The 12,850-nt window shown below is 51.7% G+C and overlaps 1 protein-coding gene and 1 pseudogene across 6 annotated transcripts in view; both read left to right on the top strand.

The window, feature by feature from the left end:
- Positions 1–12,850, top strand: part of LOC105463915 (golgin A1) — a 77,003-nt gene extending 64,153 nt beyond the window's left edge. For all 6 annotated transcript variants that reach the window (XM_011711340.2, XM_071078324.1, XM_071078323.1 and 3 more), the window contains 8 exons: positions 359–448; positions 1,282–1,384; positions 1,515–1,675; positions 2,403–2,546; positions 8,699–8,758; positions 9,304–9,474; positions 9,985–10,071; positions 10,630–12,850. In XM_011711340.2, the coding sequence (XP_011709642.2) occupies positions 359–448; positions 1,282–1,384; positions 1,515–1,675; positions 2,403–2,546; positions 8,699–8,758; positions 9,304–9,474; positions 9,985–10,071; positions 10,630–10,710 (897 nt within the window). In that variant the 3' untranslated portion in view covers positions 10,711–12,850. The remainder of the gene's footprint in view (positions 1–358; positions 449–1,281; positions 1,385–1,514; positions 1,676–2,402; positions 2,547–8,698; positions 8,759–9,303; positions 9,475–9,984; positions 10,072–10,629) is intronic.
- On the top strand, positions 3,532–3,614 carry LOC112423533 (U4 spliceosomal RNA; annotated as a pseudogene).

Genomic DNA, 12,850 nt, shown 5'->3' with positions numbered 1-12,850 from the left:
CCCCCACTCCATTCACGTGGCCTGCAAGTCTGACTTCTTGTTCTTGGCTACTGTCCTTAGACCAGCTCTTCAGGATAGGCCTCTAGCCTTGGTGTGGGTCCTGGCGGAGGTGCTTTTGGGGCAATCGATCCTCAGTGCTGTGCCATTTCCAGGGAAGTTGGTGGGTTGCCTGCCAGGACAGCTCTGAGAGGGATACTGAAGGCATGGCAGGGAGGGGCCAGGCTGGGAGCCTGGGGAAGTGGGGAGCATGTTGGTCTGGCTCTGCAAAGCCGTGCCCTGTCTGCCGGGCTTCTTGCATGGCATACAGCTAAAAAACTGTGAACTAAATGTTGGGGCTCGGTGGTTTTCTGCATTGTAGGAAGAATGGAGCCAAAGAGAAATTGTGAGTGTCGCGATGGCTCAAGCCCTGGAGGAGGTGCGGAAGCAAAGGGAAGAGTTCCAGCAACAGGTGGGCCCTGTTTCACGCAGTTGCACGAGCAGCAGGCCCATCCTGCCATGGGACTGTCGGAGAGGCCCTGTCTCTCCAGTGTAGGGGTAGTAGACACAGGGCTCAGGGAATGCAGTCAGCTGCGTGGGCCCCCATGCTCTCTAGGAAGCTGGTAGACAAATGTTATAAAGAAACCCTCACTCCATAGAATGCCCTTTTCTAATTTTTCAACTGTCATTACCTGGAAAATGGTCCATGCTCAGGGGCCCACTGGGCTCTGATTCTGTGAGGTGGCCCATCATTGGCCACCTGCCCCAGAGGCCACGGAAGGTTGGGTTGAGTTTTTGCAGGAAGTATAGGAAAGCCTCCCTTGAAGGTAGACTTCACATCTGACCCCAGGGCTTCTAGTTCAGTGGCTTTAGGTCTTTGGTAAGTCCTTAACAAATCTGAGTCTCCTCTGATGAGGACTCTAGTCCTTCTACTTACACCTCCGGGAAACTATTCTATAATGAGGTAACATATATCAAATGCATGTCTAGTGTTGGGGATGTTGTAGGCACTCAGGAAATGGAAGTTATGGCAGCTTGTTGGGCTGGGCAGAATGGCCATGTCTCTGGTTGACCCACTGTTGGCCAGGGGGCAGTGGGAGGCAACTGCCCCTGTGCAGGACCCCTGCCAAGGAGAATGGATTTGTGCACGGTCACAGGAGCAAAGCTCAGCTGGGGGTTTGCTCTGGATTGTGGACTTCAGGGAGGGATTCATGGTGGACCCTGGAGAGCGGGAAAGTGGAGATTTCTGTGGGAAGATGGGTTCACTGCTCGCAACCTTCCCTCTTGTTGATTTTTCTCTCCAAGGCAGCTAACCTGACAGCCATAATAGATGAGAAGGAACAGAATCTGCGGGAAAAAACCGAAGTGCTTCTCCAGAAAGAGCAGGAGATTCTCCAGCTAGAGCAAGGTGAGGAGTCTGTCCCTGGCAGAGCCTTCTCTCCTTTTCAGGCCCAGCATCCTGCCTTGTGACAGCCTTCTCACCAGGCAGCATGGAGTCACTGGGCTCACAGTACCCCCTTCCTTCCTTCCCGACCTAGGTCACAACTCTGCCCTGCTGCAGATGCACCAGCTGCAGGCCGAGCTGGAGGCCCTGAGGACCCTGAAGGCAGAGGAGGCTGCAGCGGTCACGGAGCAGGAGGACCTGCTGAGGCTGCGGGGCCCATTGCAGGCCGAAGTGCTCTCAGTCAGCGAGTCGCACGTAAGTCCCAGCCACGCCTGCGTGGGTGCTACAGCAAGATGCAGGGCAGGTGCTGAGAGTGCCCCTGAGGAGGCAGCAGTGGGGACGCACGGTAGACAGGACACTCCCCTGCACGGAGGGTCCTTTCTTTAAAGTAGGGCACTCAGCCAGGCGCGGTGGCTCACACCTGTAATCCCAGCACTTTGGGAGGCCGAGGCAGGCGGATTACAAGGTCAGGAGATTGAGACCATCCTGGCTAACATGGTGAAACCCCGTCTCTACTAAAAATACAAAAACTTGGTGACAGGTACCTGTAGTCCCAGCTGCTCAGGAGGCTGAGGCAGGAGAATGATGTGAACCCGGGAGGGGGAGCTTGGTGGAGCCAAGATCACGTCACTGCACTCCAGCCTCAGCGACAGAGCAAGACTCCATCTCAATAAATAAATAAATAAATAAAGTAGGGCACTTATATGGCTAGGAGGCCATGATTCCTGAAGAGCCCATGACAGATGGCCCTTGTCAGTAGACAGGGGAGAGCAAGCCCTTCATCCCAGCAAAGACTTGTCATGTGATTAGTTGTGCGCATTGGGCTTTGGATCTTCTCCAGGAATTTACTTCCTGGCCAGTTGCCTATTAGATCACAACAGCCCACACCTAAGGGATGAGTCTGGCTCCCCTTCCCTGTACACCTGTGGCTCAACTTCACCTTACCTGTCCTGGCTCTCAACTTGCTGCTACCACCTTGTAGGTGACCTCGAGGGCCATGCAGGACCCTGTGTTCCAGCTTCCAACTGCAGGAAGAACACCAAATGGTGAGGTTGGGGCCATGGATCTCGCGCAGCTACAGAAGGAGAAACAGGACATGGAGCAGCAACTTCTGGAGAAAAATAAGGTGAGGATGCCCTTTGCATGGCTGTTTCTGTCTCCACCAGGTCCCCGCCCTCGGGTCTAAAATGACCCAGGCCATCCTCGGAGGTTTTTATGGTACCCCCTGCACCTCCTGGGAACCATGACCCCTTTCACCCAAAGGCCTTCCTCCTGATCTTCCGTTCCTCCTGCACTGTGCTCCTCCACACCCTCCCCAGTCCTCTTCTTCCCCCCCCTGGAGAACTGGCCAGGTGTCAGGCTTGGGCAGCTGCAAGCCTTCGTGTTCCCTGCCAGCTCGGCTGTCCCCAGCCAGGCCATAGTGACAGTTCTCTTTCCTCTGTACTTCCTTTCTACAGCTGTGGAAGGACAGCACTGATAGCTGCCTTTAAGGGTTTGTTTGGGTGGGAGGAGGGGGGTATGAAATGAAGGTGTTTGTTAACGGTCCTATAAACTTTATAAACTCTCTGGTATTTGGTAGAGGCTCAATGAATGTCATGGTCCCCATCCCTCACCCTCCAGCCTTTTCACCTATATAAATGCAGGATCTCATTTAATCCTGGTTCTTAAAAGTGTCCTGTGAAGCTTAGTATGCCAGCTGGCTATTGCTCTGGCCTGAAATTCTTTTTTTTTTTTTTTTGAGACAGAGTCTCGCTTAGTCGCCCAGGCTGGAGTGCAGTGGCGCGATCTCGGCTCACTGCAAGCTCCGCCTCCCGGGTTCACGCCATTCTCCTGCCTCAGCCTCCCGAGTAGCTGGAACTACAGGCGCCCGCCGCCTCGCCCGGCTAATTTTTTGCATTTTTAGTAGAGACGGGGTTTCACAGTGTTAGCCAGGATGGTCTCGATCTCCTGACCTTGTGATCCGCCCGCCTCGGCCTCCCAAAGTGCTGGGATTATAGGCGTGAGCCACCGCGCCCGGCCTCTGGCCTGAAATTCTGCCCCCAAATTGTGTGTGTGTGTTTAGATCTTTTACAAGGGGGAAAGTGTTCATTATGTCTAATATAAAATACAGAATCTTTGCACAGTGGCAGTATCGTAGCCAATGAGGGTCTATCTGAGGCGCGATTATTGCTAATTGAAAAAAAAAAATACACACAGAAGAGTGTACAAAACAGATGTGTGTCTCAGTGAATTAACAGAAAGCAAACCCATATAACCACCCTGATGCGAATCAGGAGATTGCCAGCATCCCAGAAGCCCAGCCCCCTGGGCCCCTCACAGCCCTGTCAGTCACTCCATCCCAGCCCTTCCGGCAATGACTGCCTTGCTTTCTTCCCTAGTGTCACCTCAGCTCGCATTGCTCAACCCCACAGTTTCATTGTGCCTGTTCGTAAATGTCCCATGTGCCCCTAGGACCTCTGTCTCTGGAGCCTCTGGCCTTACCAGCTGTGCTGCCTTCCTGCCTCCTTACTCAGCGTTGGGTCTGTGTCTGTCTCGGGACCACTGCCTTCCCGACACCTCTGGTTCTCTGGCCTCTCTCCCTTTCCTTAGACTGTCCTAGCCAAGCTCTGGTTAAACTTGGGCTAAACTCAACTCTTCCCTGCTCCCTGCCTGCAGCCATGGAGCCAGACCTGGCTGGAAAGTGCCATCACCTGGGCATTCAGGTCCCCTCGAAGCTCAGGACCATGGTCCTGTGGGCAACCCAGTGTTCCCCGCAACCCCGCCTCATCCGTGGGCCTTCACGCCCCTTTGCTCCTAACCCCAACTTCATGTCTACCTTCTCTCCTCTCTTCACCTCAACCCTGCCTCACCCGCCCTGGCACTCCTGCCTCCTGCTTCTCTGAGAAGGGATGTGCCACAGCCCCTCCTCATTCCCTGTTCCCTCACCTCCCCAAGCACTACGCCAGCCGCCTCCCCCTTCTTGCCTAGGTCATTTTTTCTTGGAGTCGTCCCATCCACTGAGAAGTGCACTGTCATGCAGGCGCCTTATGAAAGCCCTTGGTTGACACCCCTTTGTCCTGTTGCTGAGGCTCTGCTCACCTCCCGTGCTGACAAGTTGAAACTTTCTGTATCTGCCATCTCCATTCCCACTCCTCATCTCTCAACCTTTCCCCCACCACTCCACAGAAAAACACTCTTGTCAAGCTCATCAGTAACATCTGCATTGCTAAATCCAGAAGGCAGTTCCTAATTTTCCCTCTGATTGGCCTGTTGGCAGCCTTGGACAGGCGCCTCTTCCTCCTCCTGAAGCTCCCATCCATGGCCTGCTCCTTCTCCGTCTCCTCTGATGGGCCAGTCTCCTTCCCACTGCCACCCGCCGTGCGCAGGGGCAGCCCTCACAGCTCTTCTCTGCACTGTGCGCCCTCCGCTGCGATCTCACCCATGCCCTGTGCAGCTGGTTCCCCTCCCTGCCTCCTGCCCAGATGGCTCCATGGACGCTAGCCTCACAAACCCGTCTCCACGTGAGCTCTAAGGTGTCTGAAACTCAAAACATCCGAAAACACACTTCGGCTTCACTGTGCTCCCTGGCTGCCATGGCCACCTTTCCCGTCTCAGACGGCAAAAGCCTTGGAGTTGTCCTATCTGCCTTGGTTCTTTCTCCACCGGCATCCAGGCCGTTAACAGATTCCTTCAGCACCCCCTTCGCACATTTCCCAGAATCCACCACTTCACATCGCTGCCACCTGCTTCAGGTTACCATTGTCTTTTCTCTGGAAGATGGTGTCAGACTTCTAACTGGTTTCCCTGGCACTCCTCTCTTAGCCCTCTGATGACTTCCTATCTCTTGATGAAAGCCTGAGTCCTTGCAGAAGCCCACAAAGCCCTGTGTGGGCCCCTCATCACCCCTGCCAGCTGAGCCCCCCTGTCCTCATCACTCCCTCTCAGCCACAGGGGCCTCACCTCCCATCAAGTAGCCTCTGACCTCAGGGCCTTGGCACTTGCTGAGCCTTCCGTCTGGAAGTGCCTTCCCCTAGTCACCCTCACTTTCTTTATGCCATCCCGACCAGCCTCACCACCAGACCCCCACCCCTTACCATGCTGCCTCTTTGTGCCTCTTCATACCCCCAATACACTGCGGATTTGATTATTGATTTTTTTTTTTTTTTTTTTTTGAGACAATCTCCCTCTGTCACCCAGACTGGAGTGCAATGGCGTGATCTTGGCTCACTACGACCTCTGCCTCCTCGGTTCAAGTGATTCTTTTGCCTCAGCCTCCAGAGTAGCTGTGATTACAGGTGCCCACCATCACGCCTGGCTAATTGTGTGTGTGTGTGTGTGTGTGTGTTTGAGATGGAGTCTCGCTCTGTCGCCAGGCTGGAGTGCAGTGGTGCAATCTCAGCTCACTGCAACCTCCGCCTCCCGAGTTCAAACAATTCTCCTCCTGCCTCAGCCTCCCAAGTAGCTGGGACTACAGGCGCATGCTACCACACCCAGCTAATTTTTGTATTTTTAGTAGAGATGGGGTTTCACCATGTTGGCCAGGATGGTCTCGATCTCTTGACCTCGTGATCCACCCGCCTTGGCCTTCCAAAGTGCTGGGATTACAGGTGTGAGCCACCGCGCGCCCAGCCTGTTGATTGATTCTTTTACCCCCAAGGGTGAACTTTTGTCTTTTTTGTTGCCGTTTCTCCACCCCTAGAACAGTGTAGGGACTCAGTAATTATTAGATGAATTACCAAGTGAGAGAACCCAGGAAACCAAATAACATAAGATAAAGTAGCGAATGTACTTTTGGGACAGTGTCCAACCTCATGGTCAGCCAAGAGAATAGAAATCGAAGCCACAAGGTGCCATTTTACAAAATTGGGTGTGTTGGAGGTCACTTAAAATGCCTCACAGGGGAGGAGTTAGAAACACTTTTGTGGTCCTCTGATTCAGTCATTCCATTCCCAAGAGAAACACTGGGAATTCCTCGCTTGGGGAAACAAAGCTTATCCCAGCTTTGTTTTAAAGTGGAAGCCCGGGCTGGGCGCGGTGGCTCACTCCTGTAATCCCAACGCTTTGGGAGGCCGAGGTGGGCGGATCACGAGGTCAGGAGATCAAGACCATCCTGGCTAACATGGTGAAACCCCATCTCTACTAAAAAGACAAAAATAATTAGCCAGGTGCGGCAGCGGGTGCCTGTAGTCCCAGCTACTCGGGAAGCTGAGGCAGGAGAATGGCGTGAACCCAGGAGGCGGAGCTTGCAGTGAACCGAGATAGCGCCACTGCACTCCAGCCTTGGCGACAGAGCGAGACTCTGTCTCAATCAATCAATCAATCAATAAACAAAGTGGAAGCCCAGCCACACAGTAAGACAGGGGCATCCCCGGGAGTTCCTGTCACACTAGACATTACAATTAGAAAAGCTGGAGGAGGCAGTGATGACTCTGATACATGAAAAATGTATTTACAATTCCAGCCACGCTGTGCAAGAATGGGGATGTGGACTGGGGGTACATGAAAGAACGCATTTAGATATATTACCATTGGGAGACTTCGAATAAATTTTTATTTAAAACCGGGTGCGGTGGCTCATGCCTGTAATTTTACCACTTTGGGAGGCCGAGGCAGGCAGATCGCCTGAGGCCAGGAGTTCAAGACCAGCTTGGCCAACATGGTGAAATCCCATCTCTACTAAAATGACAAAAATTAGCTGGGCATTGTGGCACACGCCTGGAATCCCAGCTACTCAGGAGGCTGAGGTGGGAGAATTGCTTGAACCCAGGAGGCAGAGGTTGCAGAGAGCTGAGATTGTGCCATTGCACTCTGGCCTCAGGGACAGAGTAAGACTCCGTCTCAAAAAAAAAAAAAAATTTCCTATATTATGAAGATTTTAGTTGAGAAAATAAGTCTCAGCATGTCTAGTGAATAATGGACTGTGTATGGAATGTGTAATAAATGTAAGGCTTATAATACTAATTAAACATCAAAGAAAATCAGCCAGGCATGGTGGTGCACAGCTGTAATCCCAGGTACCCGGGAGGTTGAAATGGGAGAATTGCTTGAGCCCAGGAGTTCAAAGACTGAATCCAGCCTGGGCAACATAGTGACATGCTGTCTCTTAAAGAAAGAAAACAGAAAGAAGGCCAGGCGTGGTGGCTCATGCCTGTAATCCCAGCACTTTGGGAGGCCAAGGTGGGTGGATCACCCGAGGTCAGGAGTTCAAGACCAGCCTGGCCAACATGATGAAACCCTGTCTCTACTAAAAATACAAAAATTAGCTGGGTTTGGGAGCAGGCACCTGTAATCCCAGCTACTCAGGAGGCTGAGGCAAGAGAATTGCTTGAACCCAGAAGGCAGAGGTTGCAGTGAGCCGAGATTATGCCACTGCACTCCAACCTAGGCAACAGAGCAAGACTCCGTCTCAAAAAAATAAAATTAGCTGTGTGTGGTGGCGCACAACTGTAATCCCAGCTACTTGGGAGGCTGAGGCAGGAGAATCATTTGAACCCAGGTGGCAGAGGTTGCAGTGAGCCGAGATTGCACCATTGCACTCCAACCTGGGCAACAAGAGTGAAACTCCATCTCAAAAAAAAAAAAAAAAATTAGTCGAGATGGTGGTGTGCACCTGTAATCTCAGCTACTTGAGAGGCTGAGGCAGGAGAACCACCTGAACCCGGGAGATTGAGGTTGCAGTGAGCTGAGATCGCGCCATTGTACTCCAGCCTGGGCGACAGTGAGAATTAATCTCAAAAAAAAAAAAAAAAAGGAAAGGAAAAGAAATTATTTTCCAAATTATTTATCTAAAACTGAATGTTGATGAGTTGTGCAGAAAAACCATGATCTTGTTAGGGTATTCAAAACAAGCATTGCAGATTATTAATGTATTTCAAGAGAGCAGTAGTGATGAGAACCATAAATCCTCACCTAAGTATCCTACTTGGGGATCACAGCATAAAAATCGAATTTTGATGGCAAAATCTATGGTTCAGAGCCTTTTCCAGCTGGGCTGTGTGTGGAGAACCAAGCCCCTGGGAAGGGATGGGCAGCACTGGGGCACTCATGTCCACACAGAGGGACTGTGGCCTCTGTGGGACGTGGAGACTCCAGTGTGTGAAAGCAGTGGCCCAAGAGGGATGACAGCCCAGCAGGCGTAGGCACAACACGCGACAGCTGAGCACCAGCCTCTCAGGATGACTTCTCAGGGCAGAGGCTCCTCACAGGTGTACAGGGGACCCCGTGGGATCTTCGGCTCTGTTTCCGTTGGTGAAACATGCATATAATGATTGACTGTCTGTGGGGTGGGGCTTGTCGCAGACCATAAAGCAGATGCAGCAGCGGATGCTGGAGCTCCGGAAGACTCTGCAGAAGGAGCTGGTGAGTGCCCCCACAGGAGCTGGCCCCACTTCCCAGCCCTCCCCCTGCTGCCTGTGCCTGGTCCCCCTGAGGTCCCTCGCTGCCTATGCTCCCCCCAACCCCTAATTAATTGCAAGGGGTCACTGGGCAGTCCAGTGTTAGCTGGTGGGCCAGCCTGCCAGCCTGCATGCACCTCTGAAGCAGCTCCGTGGCCGCGGCCCTGCCTGCCTTCTCTGAGCCTGCATCCTCATCTGAAAGTGGGGTTGTCTGCCAGGCCAGCACAGCCACGCTCTGACAGTGTGTGTGGCGGAGTGCTCGGCCTGATGCGGGATGCCAGCAGCTCCAGGCCCCAGGGACATGTGTTCTTGCCACGGATAAGGGACTATCTGAGTTTCCCCAAATGATGTCACTCCCTCCTCAAGCCCACCTGGAGGTGCTTCCTTCTCAGGTGGGGCCCTTTTTGCCCTACAATAGTGATCATGGTTTGGACCAGGTGAACCTCCCATGTGACTTTTTCCACCTGCCTCAGACGGTTCAGTGTAACATCTTTCCCATTGGTTTTTCAGAAAATCAGACCCGATAATGAGCTCTTCGAAGTCCGGGAGAAACCTGGACCTGACATGGCAAACATGGCGCCTTCCGTCACGAATAACGCCGACCTGACGGATGCCCGCGAGATCAACTTTGAGTACCTTAAGCATGTGGTTTTAAAATTCATGTCCTGTCGCGAATCCGAGGTAAAGGGCTTTTGAAGTGTCTTTTGGGTATTGAGGCCCCGCCCTACAGTCTGTCCTGCAGGAACCCCTGCCCAGCCCATTTCTCCCTTTTCCTCGTACATCCTGATTTGACGCCCTTGTGGGCGCTCAGTCATTTCTCCTGCTGGCGCTGGCCTGCGGAGTGAGCAGCTGGCGGGAGAGGCCATGCAGGAACCGGCTCCTGGTGGGAGATGTGGGCTCCACTTCTAAATCCTGGCCTGGGTGCGGAGGCCGGGAGCAGAATCCACCCATCACTCCTGGGTCCTGCCAAAGGGTAGGGTGGCTGCTGGGGAAATTCCCTGAAGCCTGCCAGGTCCCTGAGGATGCAGGGGAAGAAAGAACCTATCATTGCTGCCAAACTTCAGAGTGCCAGAGCGTCACCCACCACTTGGTCCTGCCAACCAAAGCAAGCAGGACATGCCATGTAGCTCCCCCCACCACCCCGCCTCACCTCCACCTTGGCCTATGGCAGCAAAACTTACTGTGTTTCAGGCTTTTCATCTTATAAAAGCTGTGTCGGTGTTGCTGAACTTTTCCCAAGAGGAGGAGAACATGCTCAAAGAAACTCTGGAATATAAGGTAGGGTTCTCTGGTCTACCGTTACAGCTTCCAAAATATGTCGTCAGTCATCCCAGCAGTAGCAGTTGAAGACCCCTTAGCCCCACACGAATGTAGGTAACCAGCACAGCTGCATGATCAGCTTGGCTGCTGTTGGATGAACTTGATCCAGGCACTTTTTAGCAATGACATCCTTTGTGCCCAAACGTCTGTGCTGTACTTGACCAACAGGCCACGTGTTTTTCAAAGCATTTTCATTGATTGTGCTTTACTGAGAGCCCCAGGTCTGGCTCAGCACTCAAATTCCAAAAGTGTCTGCATAAATGCTCTAATAGGAAAAAAACCTACAGTTCCACTACCTTATTCCTGTCAACTCAGTGTTTTTCTCTCATTTCCCTCCGGTACTGAGCACGGGCCTGCAGACTGGTTATTGGAACCATCTTCTTGCTGTGCTCAGAGCCAAAGGCAGGATGCGTGGGGGGCAGGAGTGACAGGCTCAGGGGAGGGGAGGGGTGGTTCAGTTTCCCTGGCACTAAGTCCTGATTTGCATCTCAGAAGCCTTTTCTGTTTCAAATGCAGATGTCATGGTTTGGGTCCAAACCAGCTCCCAAAGGCAGCATCCGGCCATCTATCTCAAACCCTCGGATACCATGGTCCTAGAGGGGACTACCCAAGGATGGAGCTCCGTGGGTTGACACTTTTTCTGTGAAAAGAACACTGACACACCAGTCTGGGTGGGTTTTTAATCACTGTAACTGCAGTATTTTGTACAAGCGTCTAAACATTGTTTACAAGACTTAAGGCCCACTTCCCTGCAGGCTGACCTGAACCTCAGGGGGTAGCTGATCCTGTCATTCTGGTCACCAAACAGGAGGGTCCTGGCACTACCCAGATTTCCACAGTGCTGCTAATATCCCAGCTCCAGCCAGCACCCCGTCTGCACCTGAGTCCTCTAACTTCACAGTAGCACTTACAGCTGAAGCCATCAGCATCTGGCAGGCACACCTGAGTCACCACGTAGCGATGCCGCGGGAGGCAGAGACGGCCCTTTGAGATGGTGCCCGGCAGGCAAAACCCACCTGCCTCTGCCAGGAACAGCCAACTCCATGGGAACTCCATAGGAGTGGCTTCTAAAAATTCAGAGAGTTAGAAGCTTTTTATCCCTTCCTCTCAAGAAAACAGTCTTTCACCTTGTCTCTCAAACCACCTAGAACTTTAGAGGATCCATCTTTAAGGGCCGGTGTGGATGAATGAGGAATATGCACCTTTCTGATGGTATCTCCACTTAAGAAAACTAGCAAATACATGAAAAGACCCTAAGTATAGTACCAAATACACTCAATTGCCTTTTTAATGAATGTACTTGTCTTGGATAGGTTGCTGGTAAACCATTTTAAACTATTTTTTATAGCTGAAGTTCTTCACTACTATAAACATGTCTTCTGTATTATAAAATCCATTTAACTGGTGTTCTTAAAATCAGAGCGTCCAGAGGGAATTCTTCCTAAAACTCGGATTCCCGTTCCTTTGTCTTCTCACTCGCACTCCGGCACTGCTCCCTCTGAAGCGCAGTGGCGTCTGTCTGGATTCTGTGCTGCGCGGCCGCTGGGCAATGCAGATCACCCGTCTTCTGCTGAAGGACAGTCCGCTGTCTCCAGTGGGGCAGCAGCTGTCCCCCAGCCTTGATGGAGACATTGGGGCAGTCAACCTTGTGTGTGGAGCCACTCTCTCCCCCTTATCCCACCCCAAATACTTAAAATGACACTACACCCGGACGGCCCCCAGCTGGCTGCGGCACTTGTAACATGCACGACTCTGGTAGTAACCGACAAAAATTTGTTTCATGGATTCCTCGTTACTGAGGAAGGGAACATGCTGGTTCTGGAAAAACCACAATATTGAATCTGAAAGGAAACAGTTTATTGTTTGATGAAAGTTTCACTGGTTAAATAAAAAACTAAATTAATAACTGGAGCTCCTAAATTTATTATCCATTATCCAGTGATGGAAAGTTGTATTTCTCAATCATGCTTAGGGCCAACATAGGTATATAAAATGTATGTCACAGAAAAACACCTATTTGCAACGTTAACCTAACGAAATTTCCATGAAGAACCAAGCCAGGGCAGCATCTCCTTAGTCCCAGCTCAGGCTCTCTGCCTTCCAGAGGCACCCTTCTCCAGTGACTGACCACCTCATCTGGCTCCTCCTTGCAGACACAGTTGTCCCTTGTTTCGAACACGAATTTCCATTTACCTGGTGGGAACACGAAACAGGAGTCTCTTCTCCAAGTTTGATGGGTAAGAGGCAGCCTTTTTTCAAAGTCAGATTTCCTTTCTCGGCTGTTCAGGAGAGCGTCTCTACGACTGGGTAGCTCAAGGCCAGCCAAAGGCAGCTACTTTTCCACGGAAGCCCGTCTGCTGCCTCCGTGGCTTCTCCAGCCCTTGAACTGGCCCCACACGCACCCCAGGTCCCACTCCTCAGCCGTTTTAGGTGTAGCTGTGGGGCCCGTTCCTAGGTCTGTACTCACTTTAGGGAGGCTTCACTGACTAGGCTTTCCTCCTGCATGTTGAATTTCCTTCAGCTTTAAGAGGAAGAGTGGAGTAAATATTCTAAGTGATTTAATGCACTTTGACTTGTATAAAACTTTGTGATAGCGACGGTATCTATAGCCCTTTATACAAGCAGTGGATCTTGAGCTCTCCTTCCATATTGTAAATAGGATTGTATTCTTGAAAACTGCTGTAGAAAATTCATCTGTGGTGCAATACACTTTTTGATTAAAGCTCTTCAATCCAGA

This window comes from Macaca nemestrina, chromosome 14, assembly GCF_043159975.1.
Source record: "Macaca nemestrina isolate mMacNem1 chromosome 14, mMacNem.hap1, whole genome shotgun sequence".
NCBI classification, from domain to species: domain Eukaryota; kingdom Metazoa; phylum Chordata; class Mammalia; order Primates; family Cercopithecidae; genus Macaca; species Macaca nemestrina.
This window is presented reverse-complemented; position numbering and strand designations above follow the sequence as displayed.